Below are 27,126 nucleotides of genomic sequence, written 5' to 3'. Positions count from 1 at the left end.
GACGCGGGAACACGTCTAGTTCTGAAAAGATGCTCTCGGCCGTAGAGAGGGGCTGAGGGCAGAGGTCCGGGCCAAGAAGGAGTCAGGGGCTGTCTGAAGGACAGGGTCGGAGAGGCCAGGACGACCCTCTGGTTCCCACTCAACAGACAGGCGCCCAAGGAGGCAGAACGGGGCCTTCACGAGGCCACCAAGTCTCATTCAGGTGCGGGACTGTGAGCCACCCCTGGTTCTCAGGCACAGAGGTGGGCCCAGAGGGCTTGCCTGGGGCCACCGAGCTGGGAAGTGACAGGGGCTGGCCCAGCCCCGATCTTGCCTGCTATGCCACCCTTGGCTGCCAGGCTGGGGCTGCGGCCCGCCTAGGGGCTAAACAGGGCCAGATGCCCAAAGACAGGAGATCCTCGAGTCTGGCATCTCACGGTGAGAAGCCAGGCCCTGACCTGGCCAGTACCCGCCGTGTGGCGGCCAAGGTCCCCCTGGAAGACCAGGTGGCTGTGCCTTCCAGTCCCAAAGGCGTCGGATGATGAGTTTAAGACAAACTCTCCCCATCTCATGGGTGAGGAAGGTGAGGCCGGGAGTAAGGAACCTGCCCCCTGTCATGTCACCAGGACCAGACACGGTCTATCTCAGATCTGGTCTAGCAGGACAGACGCGCTGGCCCAGCCCCTGCTCCCAAGACCCCAGACTGCAGCACCTCCCCTCCAGTCACCCCCCATCCCTTCTCAGTGAGGCTGGGGGCGGGGCGGGGCGGGGCGGGTCTGGGTGCCCCCAGGCCACCATCCCGGGGTGACTCGCTCCCTCCCCGTTCGGAAGCACGCTCACCTTCAGGATTTCCTGGTGATTCTCGGAGGCGTAGAGCCGGCCGTCGCGAACAATGTCTTCTATCAGCTGCTGGTAGTCCTCTGCGAAACCCGGCAGCGGGGAGGAAGGAAGCTGAGGGCAGAGGGGTAGGCCGAGACGCCCCTGCCTCCGGCCCACCTTCAGCCTCTGCCCTCCCCTAGGCCTTCAGACTGTCTCCTCCATCCCAGCGGGTCCTCCAGGCTTGGCTAGCTAGAAAACCCCTATGCAACCCTCAAAACCCTACGAGGGCAGCACCTCCCACTGAGGCCCACAGACACGGTGAACCGCTCCCTCCTCGGCACGCCCCACACCCCTCAGGGCCGTCTGTACCCCACCTTCAGGCAAGGCTGGAGCTCCTGGGGAACGTGCGCTCCACCTCTGGGTCCCCAGGGCCACACTTACCGTCGTAGGTGACATACGGCACTTGGAACCCTTTGCCGCTGTTGGCTTCATTGGATTTGAACTGGATCCAGAGCTTCCGGGAGCGGGAGGTGAAGGCAATGGGCCTCTCGTAGGTCTGGCAGGTCTCGTAGGTGGTGATGGACGTGGGGGAGGCTGGGGCGGGGCAGGGGCCGAGCCAGGTCACTGCTGAGCTGTCCCAGCGCCACACCCACCTCAGGCCTCTTGCCTCGATGCCCGGTCCGCCAGCCAGCACCCACAGCGCCCCGTCCCCCAAACACGCCAGCTCTCCGCCCATGTTGCCTCTGCCTCAGATGCCCTTCCCCAGCCTCAACCCCCAAGCCAACGTGTCCCTCTGAGACCAGTTTCCGTGCCCTCTCCTCCAGGAAGCCTCCCTGATGGCTCCATCCCCACCCTCCATGTTTCCTCTGCCTGGTGAACACCATGGCAGCCTCCTGCCAGCCGCTCAAGGACAGGGCCTGTGCCGCACCCGGCAGAGTGGGGCTGGGGTGGAAGGTCAAGTTTGGGAAGCCCCCTCTCCCCGTGAGCGGATGAACAAGGGTGAGCCTGCTGCCCTCGGGGGTGCCCGGGGCTGGGCGCCCACCTCCTCACCGCTCCCCGGGGGAGCTTTCCTGAGGTGCCTGCGAGATGGGAGCTCAGCCCTGCTGGTGGACAGTGTGGGGAGAAGGGGCTGCAGGCTGTGTGTGGACGCTCCCTGGCCTCAGGTCTCCCGTTCGTATGTCGGAGGCCACTATGCGCTACACGGGGTGAGCATGTGGGACCACGGGCCCCCGGCGGACAGGCCCTGCCCCTAGCCTCCTGCTCCTCCCCCGGTCTCTGCGTATAGACCGCCGAGGCCTGGGCGGGCAGGCCCGTCTGCGCGACTGCCTGTGTGCCTCCTTCTTCCCTGACCTTCTGACTTGGCACTTGCTCCCCATGGGCACCGTGGCCCTACCCCACAGTCAGGTCCCCGGCCCAGGCACATGCTGCAAGGGATTCTCCTGGGTCCTGGGGACTCAGGGTTCCCGCCTTTCTCGCTGCCGCAGCCATCCGGACACACGATCGGGCCCACCCGCCCGGGGGCGAGGGCGGGCACGTACCGCTCTTCCTCATGACCAGGACGTCGCCACACTCGTCCTCGATGGGCAGGAAGATCTCGGGGACCACGATGAGGATCCTGCGCTTGGGGGGCGGCGAGATCTGCCACACGCACTCGGCGTTGGCGGGGTAGTCGCCAGGGTAGTTGGGGGACTCGATGTAGCCTGTGTAGTCGCCAAGCTCGCCGCCGCAGTGCTGGTCTGTGGGCACCATGGCCTTGGTCAGTCAGGCCCGGCTGCACCCGGGCCCTGACCTGCTGGCCCTCAATGGCCTTGGAGGCCCAGGGCAGGGCTCGTGTGCGCTCGGGCCCTCCCTGCCAGCCAGCCAGCCAGGCCCCGGGCAAGTCTTCCCTTGGGGACCCGACCAGGCTGCCCCTCCGAGGAAGGGCAGGTCCCCGTTCCTGTCAGTTCCCTGAGGCCCAGCCTGAGCGCCTCCTTCCAGATGTGTCAGCATCTGGGCCTTGGCCGGGCCTCCCACCTGGAGTCGTTCGCCCCCTGGCAGGCGTGCTTGGGACCCCTGCAGGCTGCCAGCGCCCAGCAGCCCCTGCTCTCCTCCCGGGTCTGAGCGAAGGCCACGCGTGCCCCAACTTCCCCTCTCTCTTCACTCACTTGCTTCCATCTCTTTGCTCAACACGCCCTGAGCGCCCCCAGGTACCAGGCATGGTGGCCCTCCCCGGGAGCGGGCGGGCTCAGGGACACGTGGGCAGCCCAGCGGGGAACATGAGACATATTTCCCTTTGTTCTTCTTCTGAGCTAAGCCAGGCATCCTTGAAGAGGCCACAAGTGTGACTTTTTAAGGAACCAAATGGTTCCTAATTTTAACGTTATAAAGGAAGTCACGCCCAGGAAATTGAGTGTAAATAGTAAACAGACACAATTTCCCCCAAGCTTTCACTGAAAAATTTTCTCCTCGCATCAAAAGTCCTGGGGGAAAAAGAAGTTCTGGGAACATTTTCGCCGAACCATTCCAGATCCCACTTGGTTTTCCCGCTTTTCCTCAACAGGACGCCTGTATGCTTAACACCCCGCCCTCCCTCCCCGCTCCGCTGAGCCCCACGGGGAGCCAGGAGCCCCGCTGGGGACAGTCCTGGGCAGAGGGGCGCGTCCACCCCCAGGGTTAAATCCCCTACACGGCCTTTAGGCTGTTCCAAACCTGCCCAGCAGCCCCGGGAGAAGACAACTGGCTGGGGACTGACTAGGGAAGGGGTGGAACACCTGCAAACATGCCCTAAAGGACTCTGAGAAGTGGGTGTGCAGATGCAGCACAGCAGGAAGGAAATGCCAGCTCAGGGCTCCCCCTGCCCCCGCACCCCCCAGCCCCCCAGCTCCTGCCCTGGGAGGGCAGCACCTACTTTTACAGTGCGTGACGTTGGTGGAGCCGTCGAAGTCGGTGCTGGTGTTGCCCGGGCAGGTGATGCAATGGTTCTGGCCGAACTCGGGCTGGTAGGTGCCCACGGGGCAGCGGATGCACCGGTGGGTGGTGGTGTTGTAGTGGTGGCCAGGCGAGCAGTGCACTGCGGTGGGGGGGCCGGAAGGAGAGGGCGCTGGGGCCATCTCCCGGGGGGCTCCCTGCCCTCCCCCCGCCCAGTGGCCTCCCACCACCCGCGCCCAGCTCCTGGTGGGGCCCACGCCCGGCCCCGTCCACAGACCCAGCCCCGCCCGTGGCTGACATCCTGTGCGGGACTCCGCGTCTGCCCCTCCGCGGGCACTGGTGGTCAAAACCGGACAGTGAGATGTTGGAAGAGCGGAGTCGGGGGAGGCCTGGGCGGCGGCACCGAGGGGACTGGCGTGGGGCCCGGAGTGGCGGCCCCCAGGTGGGGTGTGTCTGCGCCAGCATGGCCACGTGTGGCCGGAGCGGGCGTCAGGCCTGTGGCGAGCACTGGGCTCTCCTCTGAGCGAGGAGGGCCACCTGGAGCTGCCAGACAGCACAGGTCAGGGCCATCGGAGCGGTGGTGGGGGCCTGGGTCAAGGCCAGCCTGGGTGTGTTTAGAAGCCAGAGCTGCGGGGCCGCGGACAGGCTGGGTGTGAGGGTAGGAGGGCCCGGGGTGACGCCAAGGTTTCCTTGAGCCACGGGCAGGAGGAGTTGCCGGGCACCTGGGGGGGAAGCCTCAGCGGGGGCGGGGGGGGGGGTGGCTCCTGTGGAATCTGAAGAGCTTGTTAGATGTGGACAGATGTGGAGCTGAGGAGAGCAGAGCTGAGCTCTGGAGGGGAGGCTGCACTGAGACAGAAACGGGGGTCACCCAGGCGGAGATGCTGCTTAAAGCGAGCAGATGAGATGAATCTATCCAGACTCAAGAGCAGAACGCGGGAGGCCTGGGATGGCCCAGCACGACCGGGGCAGGGGGATGCGGGAGGCTGAGCCAGGCCGAGGAAGAGCAGGAAGAGCTCAGAGGGCCACATCTGGTGTTGGGAGATGCAGGCTGAGAACCGTCTTGGGGAGCTCCCGTCGTGGCGCAGCGGAAACGAATCTGACCATGAGGTTGCGGGTTCCATCCCTGGCCTCGCTCAATGGGTTAAGGATCCGGCATTGCCGTGAGCTATGGTGTAGGTGGCAGATCCGGCTCGGATCTGGTGCTGCTGTGGCTGTGGTGTAGGCAGGCAGCTGCAGGTCCTATTTGACCCCTAACCTAGGAACTCCATATGCTGCAGGTGCGGTTAAAAAAAAAAAAGAACCGCCTTGGGCTCCAGCAATGCAGGGATGCTGAGAATCACCTCGAGGAGCAGCGGGGTGAGAGTGTGCTGGACTGGAAGGTGTGCGGGGCACGAGAGGAGAGGAAGTGGAGTCCAGACGCTCCTTCTGGGAGGCTAAGAGTCAAGGGAGGAAGCTGGCAGGCGCTGGGGGAGGAGGGCAGAGAGTCTGCACGCTGGGCAGGCGGGGAGGGCTGGCCGGCAGCAGAGAGCCGCCCTGGGTGACCCGGAGGGAAGGAGCCCGCGGCCGCTCCAGGGGGTGAGACCTCTGACCTCGCCCCGCCACCCCTCGGCCTCTGGCACTTCCTCACCTTCCTCCCCTCCAAGCTTCCCCCCAGTGCAGCTCAAAGCCTTCTCAGGGCCTTGAGGAGCTGGCAGCTTGGGGGCTCAAAGCTCCAGCCTGGAGCTACCAGGCCTGCCTGGTCCCCTCATCTGAGGCCCTCGGCAGGCTTGTGTTGGGCCCCTGCTGTCCCCGTCCCAGGGTAGCACAGTGCTGGTCACCAATGCCCGCTGCCTGGCGACCTCAGGCTCCTCGTGTGACTTTGGAGGTTTGCCACGCCAGGGAGTGAGAGGCGTCAAGGGAAACCGGCCCTGAGCGGAGGGACGGTGGGGCAGCCTCACCTTTGGCCTCACAGTCCTGGAAGGAGGCTGTGCCCTCATGCTTGGTGAGCAGCCCCCCTCTGCAGGAGAAGCAGCCTGTGCGCCCAGGCTCGGGCTGGTAGGTGCCCACGGGGCAGGCCTGGCAGGGCCTGAAACCGTCGGAGGAGAAGAAGCCTGGAGAGCACTGGCCTGGAAGTCAGAGGTCACAGCTCAGGCTGGGGTGGGGCCAGGCCCTGTGCTCGGCCCTCACCACCCCCCGGGAAAGGCCCCCGGGAGGAGACGGCTTTCCTTCTCCCACCAGCTAGAAGGGCTGTGGGCTGAAGAGAGGGGCCTTGCTCCTGAGCTGAGGCGTGTGCATCCCACACGCGGAGATGGGAGGTGGCCGAGGCTCCCTGGGGGGCTCTGCCTAGGGGACGGGCCACACTGTGTCCTCACAGGAGGGCCTGTGGCTGTTACGCTCCAGGCTGCTGCTGCCGGCTGGGCCTCAGCAGAGTGTGGGGTCTGTGAGGTCCCCAGGGCACAGCTGGGACAAAGGGGAGGGACAGCATATTCCGGCAAAAAAGTCAGGACGTAGAGGGTGTGTGGGCGTTGCGTGGGTGTGGGCTGAGGGCCCTCGCAGCCCAGACCCCGGAATTCTCTGCTCCCCCAGCGGCCACGCCGTGCTCTCTGACAGTCCCTCCTTCAACCCCTGGGGGCAGAGGCCACACTCCTGGAGGAGGCGGGGGCCAGAGGGCGGCCAGCTGGCCTGCAGGGACTCTGGCCTGGGCTCTGATCTCTTCCGTCCCCCAAAGAAGGCTGGAGGGCTCCACCCGCAAGGGTCCCACTCACCAGCACAACGTTCCCGCCCACTCCTCGCAGCAGCCTGGGGAGGGAGGCTGAGGAGGGGAAGGCCGTGAGCCGGTGATGGGCGAGGTTAAGTGGGGGCAGCAAATGGAAAGAAAAGGTCTTTGCAAAGCAACTGCGCTTGGGGAGTCGGAAAAGGGCTCTCCCAGCCGTCTGCGGGGCAAACTAAAATTGCTGGTGCCGAGCACAGCATCCGGCCACACCTCACGAAGCATTCTGACGATGGGGCCTCCACGAGGGGTGACACGTCTGGCCAACCAGAAAGTACCCTGCCTAGAAGCTGGCCTGCAAAGGGCATGTGGTGAGCGGTAAAGCCTTTCTGACTCGCAGGAAGCCAGTGCCAAGGGCCCTGGGTGCGGCCCGGAGCCCGCTCACCGCCCAGTGCTCTGGCACATGCCCTCCGTCGGCAGGTGCAGCTGCGTGACAGGCTCTGCAGATGGCAAAGAGCTTTACGGAAAGATCACGAGGCACCCGCGCCTTTACTCTGGGGTCTGCGGCGGAGGCAGGTGATTCCCCGTCCCCCCTCCTTCCATGGTGGGCCCCGACTCACCTCCACATTCGGATACGTTGCGGGCACCAGCCAGGCCGAGCCCGTCGCTGCTGGGGCATCGCGTGCAGCTGAGCTGGCCGTCCCTGTCCTGGTAGGTCCCCGGCGCGCATGGCACACACTGGCCGGGCTCTCCGCTGAAGTAGGTACCGGGCTCGCAGGCCACTGCAGAGGCAAAGTGGAAAGGCTGCTGGGGGCAGAGGAGGGGAGCAGCGGCCAGGCGGCCTGTGTGCTGGGGCCTCAAGGCCCGGCTCTGTCCTTCCAGAGAGGGCACAGCTCTTGTCTCTGCAGCTCAAAGGGCATGGGGCGGGGGGGCGGGGTGGATCCAGACCCATCCCAGAAGAACCGGGGGTAGAGGCCCAGGGTGGCCGTCCAGGAGGACCCTGGAGGCCTGTGCTACCCTCACGCCCCTGCTGGCGGCTCCTGCTCAGAGGCCTCTGCACCCCGTCCCGAGATGCCTGTGTCCCTGGCTCCGCAGGGCTCTTTGCCTTCTCTCTGCTCCACATACGCCCTCCAGGCCTGACCCCTTGGCCTGTGTCCCAACTGCCTCCTGGGCGTCCACCTCAACCAAACCAAGCCCCCCACCCGCCCCTTTCCTCCCTCACGTGGCGCAGCTGGCACTGAGGATGGGGTGGTGCAGAGGGGCTGGGGGGTGGGGAACAGGCCTGGGCAGGAAGGCCTGGGGCTGAGGCTGGCGCAGTGCTGGAGGGCCAGTGTGGCTGGCTGCGCGGACCCCACAAGCAGCCTGATGAGTAAACAAGGAAGCTGACCGGGAAGATAAGCTCAGGGGAAAGGGAGCCAAACATCTCACTGGACGCAGCATCCAGAAACCTGTGAGGTGACACGGGGAAAGGGTGAGGGAGGGCTGCAAGACACTGAACTGGAGGTACTGGTATGAACTTAGGGTTTTATTTCATTTTTTCTCCCTTCTTTGGCCAACCCATGGCATATGGAGGTCCCCAGCCAGGGACCAGATCCGAGCCCCAGTCACCACCCATGCTGGAGCTGCGGCAACGCCAGATCCTTTACCCCACTGTGCCGGGCTGGGGCTCGAACCTGCATCCTGGTGCTACAGAGATGCGGCCTGAGCAATGCAGATTTGTCACACAGCAGGAAGTCCTGAACTTCTGGTTTTATCACAGACACAGACACAGACACAGACACACACACACAGAAATGGTACAGATGCACAGGTGTGCGTGCATGTGGGAACTCCTGAACCCACGGTTTTATAGCACACACACACACAGCTATAGAAACGGGATAGGGACACAGGTGTGTGTGTGTGCGCGCGCATGCACACTTATACTGTCTAGTTCCAGCCAATGACAGGGCTTGGGAGATGATACTCCAGGAGCAGTGAGTACCTCAGAGTCCCTTTGGTTCCTCTGAAAGGAACCAAGCGTCCTTGGAGACGTGGCTGTTTCCAAGGGCTGCGGCAGGGAAAGTGCAAGTTGAGTCTGAACATCTTTAGGGCCAGACACGAAGTCTCGTCAGCTCCGTGAGTGACGGCGGCAGATGAAGTGGACGGATGGGGGGCCGCTGGCTAAACCGGGGACGATCCGGGCTCTGGACTAAGTAGTGTTAGGAATGGATGACGGCCCGGTAAGGAACCTGTGAGTCCACACGGACGCAAACGCACACACACCTACACGCGGGACAAGGGAACCGCTTTCTTATGCTGGGATGCCCCTAGTGCAGAAGTGCTGACGGAGATACAACCCACTGGGCAACAACAGCGAATGTGGCTGCTTTGGCGGCTGTCGGTGGGTGGACGTTTGATGAGTTGCAGGATGTGGGTGTGAATTCAAACACCTGCCCATCAAATCCTACTGGGTCGCAGAGGGACAAGGGTGAAGGGAGGTGAGGAGCCAGGGGTGGGCCGGGTCGATACCCCGTGCCTCCTGCGGGGGCGCTGGAGGGCAGAGTGGGGCGCGGGCAGGCCTGCGTGGGGTCCCCGGGAAACAGCAGACTCAGCAAGCCAGGGTCATTCTACAGAACGTAGGGACGGCCAAGGGTGGAGAGGCAGGGAAAGGAACTGCTCCGGAGGGAGGATCTGCGGAGACACGACCACTGGATGTAACTCGCGTGCTGGGGAGGAAAGGGAGGCTGTCGGAAGAGATGGTGAAACCTGACGGGGCGTGCGGACGGCGTGGTGATGTCAGCGCCGCGCCCGCACGCCCCACGCACGCACGCACGCACGCGGGAAAGCATGACGGAGCGAGGCTGTAAAGGGGCCACGCCGGGGGCGTCTGGAGGAAGGACACGTGGGAGTTCTCTGTCCTGCCTGGCAATGTTTTCGCAAGTTTGAAACGGTTTCCAAATAAGTCATCAAAAATAACAGAGTGGCAGCGCCCACTCCGGCGCCTTCCCCGCCCCTCCCCACACTCCCAACCCGCCCCTCTCCAGCGGCTCCCGGGCTGGGTCTCTGGCCCCGGCTCTGCTCTGCGCTGCGGGTTGGCGGCCCCTTAGTCGACACCTTCACGTAGATGAAGTCGAAGCCCTTGCCTCCGCCAACCCCTCTCCCCCAAGTTTTTCTCAGGTCAGAAAATGATGCCACCTCTGCCGAAGTGGCCCTAACTCCCGGAGCTGTCCTCGAGCCCCCTCTCCAGGGTGTGGCTCCATCTCCTCCTGGACTGCCTCTCTCACTGCCACCTGGTCCAGGCCCCGCCATCTCTGGCTTGGCCCCCCTCCACTGGGCCCAGTAGGGAGGGCAGGTGGGGCTGCCCCGGCTTAGTGTGGTCCAGCGGTTCCCACCACTCCGAGCAGCACTGCAGTGGCCAGGGCCTTATCCTGCCACTTGGCGCGTCACTTGCTGGCGGTCTGTCTTCTTTCCATGTTACTGTCAACCCCGTGAGGACAAGGACCCTGACAGCATCAACATCTGGCCTGTCTCTAAACTGATCCCCTCTCAAAGGGCCAGGCTCGGGGCGCTGGTCAGGTCCCTGCCTTGTTCACCAGGGCCCATGGTCCCTGCTGTGGCCTCACTGCTGCCCGCAGTGCCACCGCATCCCTGGGTGCTCCCTGCCTCACGTGACCTTCGCTCTGCTCTCAGCTCCCATGTGCCTCCTCTGGGAAGCCTTCTCTACCACGCAGACTGGCCCCCACGCCCTTCATGCCCTCGGCTGTGGCCTTGCTGGCCTGGGCCCTCCCTGGCCCACCCCTTCTCAGGACTGTGGAGGGTCACATGTCTGACGAGTGAGAGCCTGGCCCAGGGCTTGCGCCAGCGGAGTGCTCTTTAAGTGACAGCCATCTGAGTGTGACAGCTTCTCCGCAGGCCCCCAGCTCTCCCCGCCCCCACCCCCATGTCCATCTCCCGTAGTGGGCTGTTTACCTGGGTCACATGCAGAAACAAGGACAGAGCACGTCGGCAGAGCGACCCTAAGTGGCTGTGGGCAGGGACTCACCGCATTTGCCGTCCTGCAGCACCTGGCCGGTGCCACACGTCCCCGGGCTCTCGAGGGCCCTGGCTGGCCGCTGGGCCACCTCGTACTCGGTGCCTGCGACCTGGACGGAGAACTGCTGCCGGCCGATGGACTTGCGGAGAGTCTTGATGGCAGCCTGCAGGCTCTGCTCCGCCCGTTTCCGCACACAGTCGGCCTCGCAGGTGTCTGCAGGGGTGGCGAGACCATATCGCATATGCCCCAGGGGCAGCCTCTCCACCCAGGCTCCCTTGGCCAGGCGCTGTGCCAGCTGGGCCTCCTGCGGCCTCCCAGGCTGAGGCACGTGGCTGCAGACATCTGACAGAGGAGGAGGCTGAGGGTCCGAGAGCTAGGAGCTGCTGGATGCCACACAGCAGGTCTGGGTAGAAAGCAGGCCTCTGCCACTGCAACATAGCCCTCCCCAGGGCACAACTCCCTGATGGGTGCCCTTCCTGCCACTCAAAAACCCTCGAGGCCGCAGTGTCTCCAAGATAACGTCCAGCTCTCTGGCCTTGGGTCCAAGGCCCCTTGTGGTCCAGCCCTGCCTGCCGTGCCAGCCGTAACCCCCAGCAACCCGACACTCACTGTGAACTCGACTTTCTTGCCATCCTCCCCTCCCCCCCCTTTTTTAAGGGCTGCACCTGCAGCATGTGGAAGTTCCTACCAGGGGTTGAATCAGAGCTGCAGCTGCCTGTCTATGCCACAGCCACAGCCACACCAGAACCAAGCCGCATCTGTGACCTACACCACAGCTCACGGCAACAGGGATCCTTAAGCCACTGAGCGAACCGAGGGATCAAACCTGCATCCTCGGGTTCCGAACCTGCTGAGCCACAGCGGGAACTCCTCCTCGTTGCTTCCTGCATCCTGCTCCCTCTGACCTCTGTGTCTTTGCCTATTCTGTTCCCTCTGCCAGGATGCCATCCCTCCCCTGGACTTTGATTTCAAGCCTGGTCCCAATGGGCCTCTTTGGGGAAGATTCCTGGGCCCCGCTCATGGGGAGAGCCCCAGCGCTGTGCCCTGTTGGTTCTCATGTGCCCTCCATCCAGCACCTACCTCGGCCCTGGGGACTTTGTGTGGCAGCTGCCTCCCCGTGGCTGGGAGTGCTGCCAGGGCCGGGACCAGGGCCTGTCCCCTCTTTCTAGTGTCCAAGGCCTGTCCCCTCTTTCCAGAGTCCGGGGCCACAGTGCACACTTGCTGCTATATCTCCATTCCTCTGTAACAACTCAACCCTCCCTCACAGCCCGGAGGGGAACGCTGGTATGAGACACAGGCCAAGAGTTCCCATGTGGCTCAGCGGAAACGAATCTGACTAGCATTCATGAGGACACAGGTTCAATTCTTGGCCTCCATCAGTGGGTTAAGGATCTGGCGTTGCCGTGAGCTGTGGTGTAGGTTGCAGACGCGGCTCCGGATCCTGCGTTGCTATGGCTGTGGTGTAGGCCGGCAGCTACAGCTCTGATTGGACCCCTAGCCTGGGAACCTCCATATGCCTCAAGTGCGGCCCTAAAAAGACAAAAAAAAAAAAAAAAAAAAAACAGGTCAACATTCCATGAGCCCCTCCTGGAGCCTGAGAAAGACAGGTCTCTGGCTCAGCTGCCCTGGGGAGGCTGCAGACATGAGCCCTTCCCAGGCCCAGTGAGGGCGTGCAGAGGTAGGGAGAAGTGTTGTGGCTGTCACTGCGGGCCCTGGCCCTGCTCCTCTTGTGGCCCCTGGGCCTCCTCTTCTACCCTGGGCTGGGCAGCTGGGTTTTTTTTTTGTTTTTAATTTTTAGGCCACGGCTTGATGTTCAGTTCACAGACCAGGGCTTAAACCTGGGCCGCAGCAGGGAAAGCGCTGATTCCTAACCACTAGACCACTAGGGAACTCCCTGGGCAGCTGTGTTACGGCTTCAGCACTGACGCCTGCCAGTTCCTCTGCTTGCCTGGCTGGCCTCCACCCCCAGCAGCTGTGGCCCAGCAGACCCCTGCCAGCCCTCCCAGCCCGCTGTCCCCTCGGCACCTCAAGAGGGGACGGACCCCCCACCCACCTGAGGCCTCCTCCATCTTTGCCTCAACCTCAAACTCTGCTGTGATGTGGGTCACTTCCTTGGATGGGGACTTGCGGCCACGGCGCCTCTTCTTGGAGGAGTCACACTTGACAGTCACGAAAGTCACATGGCAGTTTTCTGGACAAGGAAGGGACGACTGTGGCACAAGCGGCGCGGGGCAGGGAGCGGGGCCCCACCTTGCCCTGCACACAGACCCACATTGGCCAGGGCCCACCTGGCCTAGGAGCCCGCGGGCAGAGGGGGAAGCAGGCTGCAGAAGGCCAGGGCCTCGCGAGGGGCTGGCGGCTGAGCAGGGCCTGTGCCAGCCCGGCTGAGCCCATCACGCCACTGTGGCCGAGGCATCGGCACACCTTCCTCAGCGAGGCTGTGTGGCTCCAGCTCTGGGCGACTCGGCCCAGGTCAGGCCTGCCTAGTGCCCGCGTCTCAGATTTGAGGAGGACCCTCTAAGGGGTTCGGGAGTCCTCATGGACGCAGAGCCCGGATGCTCTCCTCCCGGCCCCGCTCGCCTAGCCCTCCTGTTCGCCCAGCCTGGAACAAGCTCCTTGGCCACCCTCACTCAAAAGAGCCGCTGAGGGAGCCCTGTGAGCCGTCCACGGACACGGCCAGGGTGAGGCGGGGACAATGGCCCCCTGGCTGCTGGGGGACTCGTCTTCCACTCAAAGGCTGGCTGCTTCCCCAGGGACACCACGTGTCTACGGTGCGCCAGGCGTGACTCCTGGGGCTCAGGGACCACGGAGGTGGGGATGAAGAGAGGCCCTCACCCTCGGAAACCCAGTCCCACTGGACCCAGAGCTCCCAGCCTTCAGGCACGGGGACCTCCCACCGCCCCTGTCTGGGTGACACCAGGGTGGCCCACTCACCCAGCAGCAGCTGCCTCGGGGCCTCCTTCGCTGGCTCCCGGGGTCGGGGCCGGAGGTGGCACTTGGCGTCTCGGATCTTGAAGCGGGCCTTCTGCCGGATGAGGGTGGCGGGGGCACCTGGGGAAAGCCCAACCCCTCCAGGTGGTGGCCTCTCCTGTGGGCAGGGAGGTGGGGGGCCGGGGGCTGGGGAGGGTGTGCCTGAGGGTGAGGGGCTGTGGGGGGACCAGGTCACCGGGAGCTGGGGTATGCGGACCTCTGCTTCCTTTTCTCTCGCTGAGAAGGCGAGAGTGTGGACAGTGGGGTCAAGGTCAAGGTCAAGCCTGGGGCCGTCCAGCCAGAGGTCCTCTGTGGAGGCGGAAAGGCAAGCCTCCCGCTCCTCCTGCACCACCTAAGCCAGTTCACGTGGCTCGTGCTTTCAGGGAAGGGGGCAGAGCTGGAGAGAGAGGGGCGCAAGGAAGGAAAAGGGGCTTCGAATAACACGACGCTCAGAGCTGCGGATTCCTTCAAAGAGCAAATCACAAGCTTGCAGGAAAGAATCACAGCCGCTTAGTGATCAGTGAACAGATCGCTAACTCCAGCATCCTCGTAGGAAAAGTTCTGGCAGGGGAGTGGGCTGTGCCCTGCTGACCAGGACCGGCCCAAAGGGCACGGGGCTGTCAGGCCTCCAGTGCTCCCGGGCCAGGGCCCTCCAGGGCAGCTCTGACTGTGGGCGCTGCTACAACCTCACGGCCACAGCAGGCGTGACCCACTTCACTGAAACTGAACCTGACTCCAAAGACTCACGGCACGTTAGGGTCACTAAATGACTCTGGAGCCGCAGCCCAGAGCCTTGGAGCTGGAAGGGCCCTTCCGTGCTCCTCTGCCCCTGGGTGGGGACTCAGCCTGCAGCCTGCTGGCTCTAGATCCTGGCCCTGCTCTTGGCTCCCCAGTACCCCACACCATAGCAGGCAGGCCCTGGGCTGGGGGCTCTTCCCTGGGCCATGCCCTCCCTCCACCCTGGACTTGGTGCTGGACGCAAAGTCAAGGGGACATGGGGTGCGGGTGGTGTGGACTGGCCAGGGACTGACTACCTGAGCAGCTGGGCCCGGTGCTGGAGCTGGTGCCGTTGCGCTTCTGTGGAGACTTGCCCTGGAGGCCTCGGACCCCGCAGCTCAGGCTGTAGCCGTTGTCCGAGTCTGCGGAGAGGCCATGGTGAGAGGGGCCCGGTGCTTCTCCCTCCCAACACCCCTGGATCCTGGGGCCTCAGAGGAGCCCCTGAGTAGGAGGAAAGTCAGGACGCTTCTGCACGGCTACGGGCTGAGTGGCTGGGCGGGAATGGGTCTGCTGAACTTTTGAGAGTGACCAGGGCTGGGGGTGGGCTCCTTTCCTGGAGAGCAGGGACTGGACCCCAGGGAGGGGGTCTCTCCCCCCGAGCCATTGGGGCCCGGCCTCAGGGTACCTGGCACGAAGAGCGTGTGGGTGGTGCAGGAGAGGGAGCAGACCTCCACTCCGGCCGCCTTGCTGCACGCCAGCTGGGCCTGGGGTGAGGCCTGGGCTCGGGAGAGGCACTTGCCCGTCTCTGAGGAGAAGGAAGACACAAGAGAGGCTGCAGGGACCTGGGGGGCTTTCTGGAGCCGGCAGGGCTCCTGATCGGGGACCAACAGGATCTCCCACCACACCTCCGTCCTCTGGCCAGACCGTCTTGGTGGCAGGGGGCTGGCAGATGGCGGGGTCCACCTTCATTTGGATATGGGGGGACACTGGTTCTAGAGGGCCGGCTTGTCCCCTCCTTCCCCCGACACCTGTTCAGGCTATCTGTGAGTAGGTTCACACCCCAGGCCCAGACTGAGCGCAGGGCTGGGTCCTCCAGAACCGGTGTCCACAGCCATCTGGGGACAGAAAGGGCTGAAAATGGACATAGGCTCTTGGCAGTGACCAAGCTCCAAGCACGGGAGGGGCACTGCGAACCCCTCTCTGGGGCAGACCAGGCACATCATTAGGTGTCGGAAGAGATCCAGAACCGAGTCTCAGTGTCTCGTGTGTTTATCTTTTGAGCATTAGAAAACTCCCCAGACTCCTAGGAAAAGACTGACGGTTCTAAAGTCGAGGCAGACATCAGAACTGATCTTATAGAACCATCTAACTGATCAACGGCGCCTGCCTCTGAAGCATTGTGCTCTGAGCCTGTCGGCAACGGTGGAGTCGCCCCACGGAACAGGCTGGAATGGGGGCCTCAGCTGGGACAGTAAGCCCGGTGGATGATCGGCAGCACGTGGCTGGGCATGTTCAGGGAGTCTCAGAAAGTAAATAATGGAAATAGAAACAAACTCATGGCCCTCCAGATGAAACATCTGGCCCCCAAGTAAGCACACGACCAGAAGTCCGTTGTTGCCAAAGAATCAAGAAACTAGGAACGCGAACACCTGCCGATAACACAAGCCAAAAGGGCCTCTGTAAGAACCGGTGTTCTCACTGGTTAGGAAACAGGAGGATTTAAAAAAAAAAAAAGGAGTTTCCTGGTGGCTCAATGGGTTATGGACCTGGCATTGTCACTGCTGTGACGCAGGTTCAATCCCTGGCCGGGGAACCTGTGCGTGCTGGGCTCAGAAAAGAGAGGGGAGGAAGGAAGGAGGGCAGGAAGGGAGGAGGGCAACGCCCACGACGACCAAGGGAGACGTTAGCTCTCAACAGGTCCCTGTACTCGCTCTTAACTTTCTCGGAAGGACTGGCGACAACTGTGGACAGACTGCACGGCTTTCCTGTGCACAGGGCGGCCCCGCCGGGAAGGGCAGAGCGCCCTGGGCCTCTGCAGGCCCGCGTGTCCTCGTGCGGACTCACAGGGTGCGAAGCGCGGATGGATCCTTTCCCGGGGCCATTTCTCGGGCCATGTTGGCAGCCAGCAACTTCTAGCGATGGGGGAGCATCTCCTCCCAGGCAAGCTCAGGTTGGCGCCCGTCCACCGCAGAGGCGGTGCTTCCCAGGCTGGGTGCTGCTGGGATGCAGACTCCCCTTCCTGCCTGCGCAGCAGCCGCCAGGCCGATGGGACCTGCACTGCGCCTGCGCTGTGAGTTCGGAGCGCCCGTGACTCGGACCCGGTCCCGTGGGCGGGAGCGGGCTACGGGGGGGAAGTCGCCGACTCCACCACAGATACTGGGACTCCCGCCACCACAGAACATCGGAGCCCTTGAGAAAAGTTTAAAGTCACCTGAAAAGCAAGCAAGAGGGCGAACCGACTGCCAATAAGAAAAAAAAAAAAAGGAAAAATGCACCTGCGCCTTACATTAGGAGTTTGGTTGGGAGAGAACATGAAAGAAGGTAAGAAGAGGCGCATTTGAAAACGGACAGGGAAGAAGGGCTTGAGGGGCCATGACCTCGATGCGCTTGCTTTATGGAAACCCCTGGCGAAGGGGGACTCGCTAACGCGGCTCACTCTTCGCCAGGTCCCCGGCTGGGATCTTTGTTGGGAGACAGGCCTGCCTCTCCAGGTTAAGGCCCCTGCGTGTAGAGCGGGGCGGGCTCCACTCTGCAAATGGGACTGCCAGCTAAAATATACCTAAGAAGGTATTTTTATTTTTGTTTTTCGGCCGGGCCCACAGCATGTAGAAGTCCTGGCCAGGGGTGGAACCTGTGCCACAGGAGTGACCCTTGCCACAGCTGTGACAATGCTGGATCCTTAACATACTGAGCCACTGGGGAATTCCAAGACATTATTTTAATTTTTTTCAATTTTTAAGTTAAAAGGTTTTTTTTTTTTTTTTTTTTTTTCTCTTTAGGGTCGCACCTATGGCACATGGAAGTTCTGGGGCTAGGGGTCGAATGGGAGCTACAACTGCTGGCCTACGCCACAGCAATGCTGGATCCTTAACTCACTGAGTGGGGCCAGGGATCGAACCTGCATCCTCATGGACACTATGTCAGGTTCTCAACCTGCTGAGCCACAAGGGACCTCCGAGGTTATTTTTAGAAGTCTGAAAACATTCTCCCACACAGGATTTAAATTATAGCTGTTGAGAGCCTAAACATACTTCTTTTATGTGTGATGGAAAAACAGAATCCCTGGGGCAAAGCTTCCAGAACATCAGAAAAACAACTGGAGCAGAGCCCAGGAGGCGTTCAGATTGAGTCTTCCCAGACTGCCATAAACTTGGGGGTGTGTGTGTATGTGTGTGTGTTTGTATCAAGATGCAAAGGTTAGGCCAGGCTCTCAGAGGACAAACTCAACAACGCGGGGAGCATCCGAGACCGAGGCCTGTCCTCCTTGCCTCAGAGCAATCACAGCCTTGGCTCAGTAGCTGAAACACCTTCAGATCTTGTACTAGAACCACCTGCAGTCTGAGGGCGCCACACGCAGTGCTTGTCAGTGAAGTGACACTGAGCGTGGGTCCTTTCTCCAATTCTCCTCCTCTTCCTACGGACAGGCCCGTCTCGGTGTGTCTGTACTTGCGAGGCGTTCACGTCCAGGCCAGATCTTTTGGATGCTCCACACCAATGCCCGACTTCGTACTGCTTGTGAATGGGGCTTATCTTAAAAATGAAGAGGTTTTTAAATTCATATGGAAATTCAAAGGCAGTTCAAGGATGGCCAGATCAATCTTGAACATGAAAAGCAAAGTAGGATAACTCACACTTTATGATTTAAAAACTTACTGTCAAGCTACAGTAATCAAGACAGTGGGGTGCACACAAGAGGACAAACAGATCAATGGGACAGAGCTGAGTCTGGAAACAGACCCATGCACTGATTGCAAGAGGACGCCAAGATAAGTCTAGGGAAACAAAGAATGGTCCTTTCAGCAAATGATGCTGTAACACCTGCAGAGCCACAGGCAAAAGAATGAAGTTGGACCTCTATTTCATGCCATATTAAAATTATAAAATTAATTCAAAATGCATCAAGAGCCTAAATGTAAGAGCTAAGATCATAAATTTCAGGAGAAAACAGGTGTAATTGCTGTGAACTTGGAAGAGGCAATGAACAATATCTTAGAAATGACACAGAAAACACAGGCAACCCAAGGGAAAAGAGATAAACTGAACTTTATGAAAATTACAGACTTTTGTGCTGTAAAAGACACCATCAAGAAACTGAAAAGACAACTCCCAGAATGGGAGAAAATCTTTGCAAATCCTATGTCTAATAAAGGACTTGTATCTAGAACATACAAAGAACTCTTACACCTGAATGATGAAGACAAATAACCCAATTAAAAATGGGCAAAGGGGAGTTCCTGTCGTGGCACAGTGGTTAATAAATCCAACTGGGAACCATGAAGTTGCGGGTTCGATCTCTGGCCTTGCTCAGTGGGTTAAGGATCCGGTGTTGCCATGAGCTGTGGTATGGGTCGTAGGCGCGGCTCGGATCCCGAGTTGCTGTGGCTGTGGTGTAGGCCAGTGGCTGCAGCTCCGATTAGATCCCTAGCCTGGGAACCTCCATGTGCTGTGGGTGTGGCCCTAGAAAAGACAAAAAAAAAAAAAAAAAAAAAAAAAGGCAAAGGACCTGAATAGACATTTCTCCAAAGAAGAGAAGCAAATGGACAACAGACACATCGAAAGACAGTCAACATCATCAGCTGCCAGGGAAAAACAAATAAAACCACAACGGGACCATTTGATACCCACTCAGATGAGCTATAATCAAAAAGTCAGATGAGCACTAACGTTGGTGAGGAGGTAGAAAAACCAGAATCCTTACACCCTCCTGGAGGAAACGTAAAATGATGTAGCAGCCATTTAGAAAATAGTCTGGCGGTTCCTCTAAACTGAAACACAGAGTTACCATGAGACCCAGAAATATGCCCAAGAGAAATGAAAGCAAGTCTGCACAGAACTTGTACATGTATGTTCGCACACCGTTGTTCCTAAGAGCCAAAAGCAGGCACGCGCAGAGGTCCACGGACAGACCAATGGGCAGACAAAATCTTACGGTGGACTCTAACTCGGCAATAAAGAGGAACGAAGCACTGACACGCCGCGGTTCAGATGAACCTTGAAAACATTAAGCTACAAGAAATAAGCCAGTCACAAAGGCCATTAAATCAACCATACTTGAACGTTTTGAAAAAAGGGGAAAACAGAGTCTACACATGTGCCTATTAAAATCCCCACAAACCCCCAAAAACAAAAGGCCACATACTGCATCCCACTGGTGAAAGGTCCAGAAGAGGTCAATTCATAAAAGGCAAAAGTAGGTTACGGTTGCCCGGGGGCTGGGGGCTGGAGGGAAAATGCGGAGTGAGGGCTGCGGCCGGGGAGGTATCTCTGGGGAGTCCTGAACATGCTCTAAAATAGATTCGTGGTCGCACAACCCTGGGATGATATGAAACTCTGTTAACTGTACCCTAAATGGGTGATGTACCTGGTATATAATTTCTATCTGGGAAAAAAAAAAAAAAAAAAAGCTGTTAATAAAATTAAAAAACAAAAGGAAGAGCGATAGACCCAAACTGGGCATGCAGGAACCACCCAGGCTAGAATCAAGTCCTCAGGGGCTCACTGGGGCCGAACCCGCGGCCATCTGGAGCGTACACTAGGGGACGAGTAAAGGGTTACTGCGCATGCGCGCGGAAGCATTCGCCTTCCGACGCCTTCCGACGCCTTCCGACACCTTCGGACAGCTTCGGACACAGAGAGGTTTACTGCGCGTAACTGGAGCGCAGAGGCCCACCGTGGGGAAGGTGGAAAGAGAGGACGTGCCTCGCAGGTCGCCCCGCTCAAGAGGCTGTGCTGACCCAAGTCCTCCGGCAAGGACTTCCCAGGAAAGAGGGGCCCGGGGCTCATCGCGCACGCGCGCTGTTGCACTCCCTCCCTCGTCTGTAACGGAGCAGGGGATGCTCAGTTGTAACACGGTGAGGCTGATCGCTGGGGGAGCCGGACGGCCTCCTGGAACCGCCAGACCACCTCGCTCGTCGCTCGGATGTCTGCTAACATCCTCCCTAAGACAACCCATCCCGTGGGGACAAACTGGCTGTGACAGCAGACATCGTTGGTCAGAAGCTTTTCTAGGGTGGTAGAGGACATGTCCCATTCACGGTGTGGCTGTGACCTTCAGCATCCCGGGGAAAGCCTGAATATGGGACATGGACCCGAGCCAAGCCCCAGGGGACGTCTTCATGGGTTACAAATATGCAAAAGTAATAGGATGTCTACTCTCCGGATGAATGGAAACAGTGTTTCACTGAAAACAACCACAGCCCTCACAGGAGGTAAAATACCATTAGATTTTGTGTTCCCTATTTGGGACAGTCCAACTTATTTATTTAGTAACATGCAGACACATTTTACTGGGTGAGTTATTTGTCGATTATGTAGAAATTTTACTGCCTTTACTACCCCTATTTTTTTTTTGAAAAATAGAAATAAAAATTTCGGAATCTACTGGCACGTCACCATTTAGAGGTCTTACACTGAGGTTCTTCAGAGACCCTCCACAAGCAGCGTTCACCGAAATCGACTGTGACTCAAGGTTCTCAGAACCGGCCGAGGACCACAGAGGTGGAGAGGCTGTGTCCGCAACCACTGGGACACATCTTCCTAGAGGTTTGCGACCACCGGTCTCCATACCCTCCCAGCACACCCGTGATCTTCATCCCCCCGCCCTGTGCGCTTCAGGTTGTGTGCTTCCGATTTCTCCCAGCAGGTTCCCCTACAGATGCTGACGCACCCAGACCCGGGCTCTGCGCCCCATCCCAACTCTTTGCATCGGGCCTCCCAAGGGCGTCGCACAAGCCTCATGACGATTCTCTTTGCAGACAGTCCCTAAAAGGAGGAAGAGGTCCTGGGAGAGGTGGATTCGGCTGTCTGGCTTTCGGCTGTTTGTCACAACCACACCCACAGACAGTACCACCCGCGTGCGCCCCACCCCGGGCCCTCCAGCTACGGCTGCCTGGCGGCTCTGGGATGGTTCCGAGTGAACGACTCCCCAGGACCCTCCGTGAACCTTGCAAAGCAGCGGAAGTCCACCACCTCCCAGCGGATATAATGATACCTGGTGAAGCAGAGGGCGGAAGCTTCTGATTCCAGCCAAGGGGATGGGACAGCGCCGGGGGTCATCAAAAATGCGCCCCTCTCTCTGGCTGACACAGTGAATAGCACGGCCTAGGGCGGGGTCTGGGGGCAGGACAGAGCAGTCTGACTGCCCAGGGCACAGCCACGGGCGACGGTATGATTGTGGGTTTTCTCCATGGGGAGTCTGTGCCTCTGCCAGCACTTCCTTCTGAACCTGGATCCACAGCGGAGGTGAGGCAGAACAGTCTACACTGAGGCTACGTGAGAGGGCCACTGCGTTCTGTGCACAAGGGGGGCTGGTGGGCCGGTTCTTCCGGTCAGCCCTGGGAACTCTTAAACCGTGGCTCTAGAGGGCTTCCAGTACCTTCTAGTGGTACCGTTGGCCACCCTTGGTTGTCGCATCATTTCGCATCTGCTGTCCTAAGTATCAGCCAGCTGCTTGTGTGTGGTCACAGTCCTGCCACATGGCTTAGAGACAAAAATGGGATAAAACCGCCCTGACCGACAGCGACTCAAGGGGCAGCCCTCCACCAGGAACTCTTCTCAGAGCTGGTGTGGGGGCAGCGGGGAGACCTGGCCAAGCCCTGGTGGCTTCTTCTGCAGCTCTGACAGAGGAGGGACCAAAAAGGAGACTGAGACTTAAAAACAAACCACGTCCCCAAATCCCTAGAGAGCCTGCACCCCACAGCTCTGGTCATGAGGAAACACCAGACCCCACACGACCCTAACAACCCGTGGACACACCTCAGGAAGCCACTCAACCGAGGATGGCCCTGGGCTTGGAAAGTCGGCCAGCTGGTGGCCGGTTCGCTCAGTGATCAGGCTACTAAGATGGGTGTCCAGCCGGTCTCCCTCGGTGCCCTGCAAAGCTTGCTCCTAAACTGACCGCAGCCCATGCTGCCCCCCACCGACACAACCGTGGACACGCTCCTCCCAAACTCCAGACAAGACCAGTGGTTTACTCTGCTCAGCAAGACTCTGCTTGAACAGAGTAATAAATCATAATAAAAGTATCACACAGCAATAAATTCAGCGGTTTGGTTTCAGGTACTAAGTGACGGTATCCATTCTTCAATACTCTCGTTCATTCATTCAACAAATACCGTGTGCCTATGAGTGCTCAGCTCTGTTCTCCCTGCTGGGGGTGCAGCAGGGAATAAGACCGGCAAAAACACCTGCTCAGGTGTGCAGAGTGTGTGTTCAGGGAGAACAGAGCAACAACCCCTACAGGAGTCTGTGATACACATAGTGTGTTAGGTGGTGTGAGGAGCCGTGGGGGGCGCTGAGCGGGGAGGTGGGGGGGGGGCTGAGCAGCAGGAGGGAGTGCAGAGGGGGCTGGCTGCTGCTTTGGGTATGTGGTCAGTAAGGTGGGTCCTCCAGGCTAAGAGAGGACTATGTGTGGCTCTTGCTGAGCCCTGGGAACCGCACCTGCAAGGTCAGGGAGGCTGGCACGGGGTGCTCTTGGGGGGAAGGGCTATCAGGTCAGGGGGAGCAGCCTCTGGGCCATTCCAGGCACTCTGGCTTTGCTTCTGCATGAAGAGGAATCTCTGGGGGGCTCTGAGCCAAGAGGGATGAAGTCCTGGATTTAAAAGGCTCACCTCCGGTGGCCCTGGGGACGTGAGAGCACAGCAGGGCAAGGACCTGAGAGCCGTTCTGGGGACACAGCCCTAGCACACATATAGGCCCGGCACATGGCGGGTAGTCCATGTGTGTTTATGGAACTGACCAGTGCGGGGACTGCAGGTGCTCAGCCTAGAGGTGCCCCAAGTACCAGAGCTCACCAGCAGAGGGCGCACGAACCCCGCGCTCTCCAGGAGGCTCCCCCAGCTGGACACTGGGGAGACTCGGCGCTTCCCAGGCCAGGCTCTGTGCTGCTACACCCGTGTACCCACCTTCCGTCTCCCACCAGTGTCCTTGGCAGGACAAGGGCAGCTGGGGCAACTGAGGCCTCCACACTTCACCCCACGTGCCAGCTCCTCCTGCGCCCACAGCTCTGGCTGCGCACACTGACCCCCAGACTCCATCTCCCTGCTCCCACCCCCGCAAGTCCATTTCTGTGTTGACACCAAGCGAGCCCTCCTGTGTTCCTCTCCTTCCTAAGCCTTCATTCTCACCAGTATCTGGCCAGGCACCAGGGGGAAGGGGAGGAGCTGGTGCCTAGGCCCTTCTTGGGGGGGTCCCCTCGCCCCAGGGCACTCACCCACGCAGTCCTTCTGGTTCCAGTGGAGGCGCCTCCCCGGGGGACAGACGCATTCGTAACTGCCCTTGGTGTTGACACAGCCCTGGTCGCAGCTCCCGTTGTTCATGCTGCATTCATCCACATCTGGAAGCAGAGGCGAGAGTAAGGGCAGGAGGGGGGCTGGACGGGCCAGCCGAGGCCACACCCTCGGGGCTGGCAGGGCAGGACCCACCCGGGATGGGGGCAGGGAATCCCCTGGCCCTGACCCCAGCCTGACACTGTCACTGGATGCAGACACGAGACATACCCGTGAGCTGGCGCACACACAGGGCTCTCACAGACACGGACACACATCCCTCCCCCAGGAACCTCAGGGGTCTGCTGAACTTGACCAGCTGTGCCCAGACGTGCGGGAGGGCAGAGAAGTGGCACAAAGTAAAGCTGCAGTCAGGTCTTGTGGGCAGGGGATGAGGCACAGGGGCCCCGGGGCCCAAGGCCTTATCTCCCTGCAGGACTTCAGCTGTGCCCTTACGGAAGCGAGCCCCCGGTGAGGACCTGCCTTCTTTGGGGCCAAAGACCTGCAGGTGGAGAGCAGCAGGCCCAGGGAAGCCAGTGCCAGGTTTTGGGGAGCCCCTCCAGAAGCTCCGCCCGGGAGCCACCCCCTACCTCCAGCACCAGCTGTGTCTGAGCCCACCCAACCTTCACAGCTGCCCAGCACCCGAAGTGTGGCTCCCCCAGGTCACAGGAAAGGAAGAGACATGGACCCTAGGGCCATTCTTGACTCCCCTACCTTCGCCCCGTTATCTGTGGCTCCTAAATGCCTCTAGAACCTTCCATGTCTTCCCATCCGTGGCTCCTAAATACCTCTGGAACCTTCCATGTCTTCCCATCCCTCCCCACACTGCCTGAACTCCAACAGCTCTCAAGACTGGGGCTGTGTCCCCACTGGTGCCCTGGTTCCACTCTCCTAAACATGGAGCAGCCACGGGGATCTCCTCACATGAACTTGACTGTGTCACATCCTGGCTTAAACCCTCTAGTGGTTCCTCATCACACTGGGAATAAAAGTACAAGGCCCCCAGCAGCTCACGAGGCCCTGTACCCCTCTGCGTCTCCCACCAGGCACCAGTTCCCCACGGGGCTCCCTCTGCCTCAGTGCCTTTGCACTTGCTGACCCCTCTGACACGCTTCCCCTCGCCGTGACCCGAACACTCCTCCTTTTAGGATGCCCCATTCTCCCCATACTCCACCCTTCTCCGCTGTCAGCCCCTCCCACTGGAACCAGCTGTTTGGGGGAGACTGTGTGGAGACTGTCCTCCCTTCTGGCCTGGGGTTCCCCGAACCTGCTGTTTCTGGGCCTGTCCCCGCAGCTGGCTGAGGCCTGGTGCCCAGGGGATGCTTGCTGGGTATCCCCCCCTCCCCCGCCTGCCTTGCCCTTGGCTGAGCCCCTCTGCCCGCCAGTCCCTCCCGGGCCCGTCAGAGTCAAGGTCAGGGTTGGGTGTGGGGTGCAGTGCAGGTGGCCGTGCGGCCGGGCGCGTGCCTCTGGGGGGAGGTGGCCCTGGCGGGCGAGCTGCAGACCTCCGCAGTGGGTTGTCCCGTAGAGCGTGTAGCCGCGGTGGCACAGGCATTGGAAGCTGCCCGGGGAGTTGATGCAGACATGGTCGCAGGTCCGCTCAAAGGAGCACTCGTCGATGTCTGTGAGGCCACAGGGAGACAAGTTGGGGAGGAGTTTCAGGCGTGGGGGACGGCACAGCCTGTCCCTCAGCCACTCAACAACACGTGTGCATGGACAGTCCCACGTCCCAAGCCTCAGCACACAGCTGACCCACAGTGAATGCCAGGCTTCTTGTCACTGCGCGATTTTCTATCTTGCCTCCACCCCCCATGCTTCCTCGTATCTTCCCTGGAGGCGGCAAGGGTGCACTATGTTGTGTAGAGGGGATTACGACGAAGCGCGGCCATCCTGACACCTACATTCCGGGTGTGGCTGGGCAGGTATTTACTCCACACCTGTAGGGAAGAGAGGGCTGGCCTGCAGAAGTGGCTGAACGGGGACATGAAAAGAGACCTCTCGGATGCTGCCTGAAGCGTGTTCTCCCGTCACCCCAACTGTCCCTTAGAAGATAAGGAAAACAGCACAGATGGAAGGGGGTGGGGTGGGGGTGGGGGGGGTGGATGCTACTTGTAAGGAATAACAAAACAGCCTTGAGCGTTTGTGGAATTTGACTCTGACCACCCTGGCGGCCAGCGTGAAAAGGGAAAGAGGGACGGTCACACAGTGCTTGTTCCTGGAAAGGAGAAGCCGAACCACGTGTTCACAGGAGACAAGTCTGACCTGGCCATAATTTCTGGGGAAAATGGGCCCGTGGGGCGGTTGATGGGGGTCCTGAGGGCAAGGCAGACATTGCCCTGTCTCTCTGTGGGCACGGCATTTGGAATTGTCTTTGAATACACTGGTTCCCATGGCTATAGATGTGTACGAACAACGCTGGCACGAGGAAGGACTCACACTGTGGGTGCTCAAAGGAGGATGCGACTGCCCCACGGGGGATCTGGGAAGATGCCTGGTGCTTTGGCACCTGGGTGAGACTGTGAAGGATGAGCCTGAGACCTCATATCGGGAATGAAGGCGTGAGTGTGGGGGAAGGGCACTCCAGGCAAAGGCTTCCTGGGGATAGTGTGGTGCTCAGGGGTCCAGGGGTGGCCTGGGGGCCCCATTCCTAGGGCCCTGAGGGCCAAGCAGTGAAGCTTAGATCCCTCCCTGCCGGAGCTGGGGACCCAGGGGCTGTGCTGGAGCAGTGGTGGGGCCAGAGCCCCAGGGCCTGGGAGAGAGGTGTCAGGGAGAGGATGGAAGCAGCTCAGCCGGAGCCTGGAGCCCGGAGCCCAGAGCCCTGCCACCACCTCCTCCTTGGACGACAGCCGCTTCTCCCACAGGGCAGCTCGGGAGGCAAAGTCAAGGGCCCTCCCTCGGCCCTTCACAGAGCGCACAGGCAGACAGAGAAACAAGAGTCAAGTGAGAGGAGCCTTGATCGGGGCCTGAACAGCTGCCGTGCTCCCAAGGGGCCCTGGTGCCCTGACAGGAAGACAGACCAGGTTGCCCGACCACGGATGCGTGGATGCAGAGGCTGAGCTCAGGGAGGGGAGTGACTGGCTCAGGTCACGTGATCGCCCCAGGGTGGGCTGGCCAGGGAGCCTCCCTTCCCAGGGGTGAGGCCACCTTGGGGGAGCACCTCCCTGCCCCCTCAGGGCCTCCTGCTGACCCAGGCCAGCCTCCAAGAGGCTGTGAGCCCCATGCCAAGATTCCGCCACGTGCAGCCTGGGACTCCTGGGACCACGTGGAGAGGAAACGAGTGAACTGCACTGAGCCCCTCCTCACCCCCAGCACACCCCGGCCTCTCCCTCTGCCCGTCTTCCCAAAGCTGTCTCCGGCCCAATGACCTCATCAGGCCCCACGGGGCTCCCTGCGGTCCCTCAAACCGCCTCAGCCCCTCAAACGGCGCCCCTTCCTGGATGGGTTTACCTCTGCTGCGTCTGGAAGACGTGTATTCATCCTTCAAGCATTTCACTCACGTTCCCTGCCCCACAGCGCCTTCCCTGACCGCTCTCTCCCCTGCCCCTCCC

At 60.5% G+C, this 27,126-nt stretch overlaps 1 protein-coding gene across 6 annotated transcripts in view; it reads right to left on the bottom strand.

Annotated features, from left to right (window-relative positions):
* SCUBE1 (signal peptide, CUB domain and EGF like domain containing 1) overlaps nt 1-27,126 on the bottom strand; it is a 130,968-nt gene that overhangs the window by 6,834 nt on the left and 97,008 nt on the right. For 4 of the 6 annotated variants that reach the window (XM_003125983.7, XM_084955060.1, XM_084955061.1 and 1 more), the window contains 13 exons: nt 25,084-25,200; nt 23,527-23,649; nt 14,782-14,901; nt 14,414-14,518; nt 13,344-13,460; nt 12,463-12,600; nt 10,419-10,622; nt 7,015-7,176; nt 5,643-5,810; nt 3,686-3,847; nt 2,337-2,534; nt 1,240-1,392; nt 820-899 (listed from right to left, as the gene is read on the bottom strand). In XM_003125983.7, the coding sequence (XP_003126031.7) occupies nt 820-899; nt 1,240-1,392; nt 2,337-2,534; nt 3,686-3,847; nt 5,643-5,810; nt 7,015-7,176; nt 10,419-10,622; nt 12,463-12,600; nt 13,344-13,460; nt 14,414-14,518; nt 14,782-14,901; nt 23,527-23,649; nt 25,084-25,200 (1,847 nt within the window). Of the gene's footprint in view, nt 1-819; nt 900-1,239; nt 1,393-2,336; nt 2,535-3,685; nt 3,848-5,642; nt 5,811-7,014; nt 7,177-10,418; nt 10,623-12,462; nt 12,601-13,343; nt 13,461-14,413; nt 14,519-14,781; nt 14,902-23,526; nt 23,650-25,045; nt 25,201-27,126 lie in introns of all 6 variants that reach the window. The other 2 variants (XM_084955063.1, XM_084955064.1) reach the window with 1 other exon arrangement.

Source organism: Sus scrofa, chromosome 5 (genome assembly GCF_054392235.1).
Source record: "Sus scrofa isolate SSC_HxYL_T2T_F1_AM1 chromosome 5, Sscrofa_HxYL_maternal_Yorkshire_Landrace_v2.0, whole genome shotgun sequence".
Classification (NCBI taxonomy): Eukaryota; Metazoa; Chordata; class Mammalia; order Artiodactyla; family Suidae; genus Sus; species Sus scrofa.
This window is presented reverse-complemented; position numbering and strand designations above follow the sequence as displayed.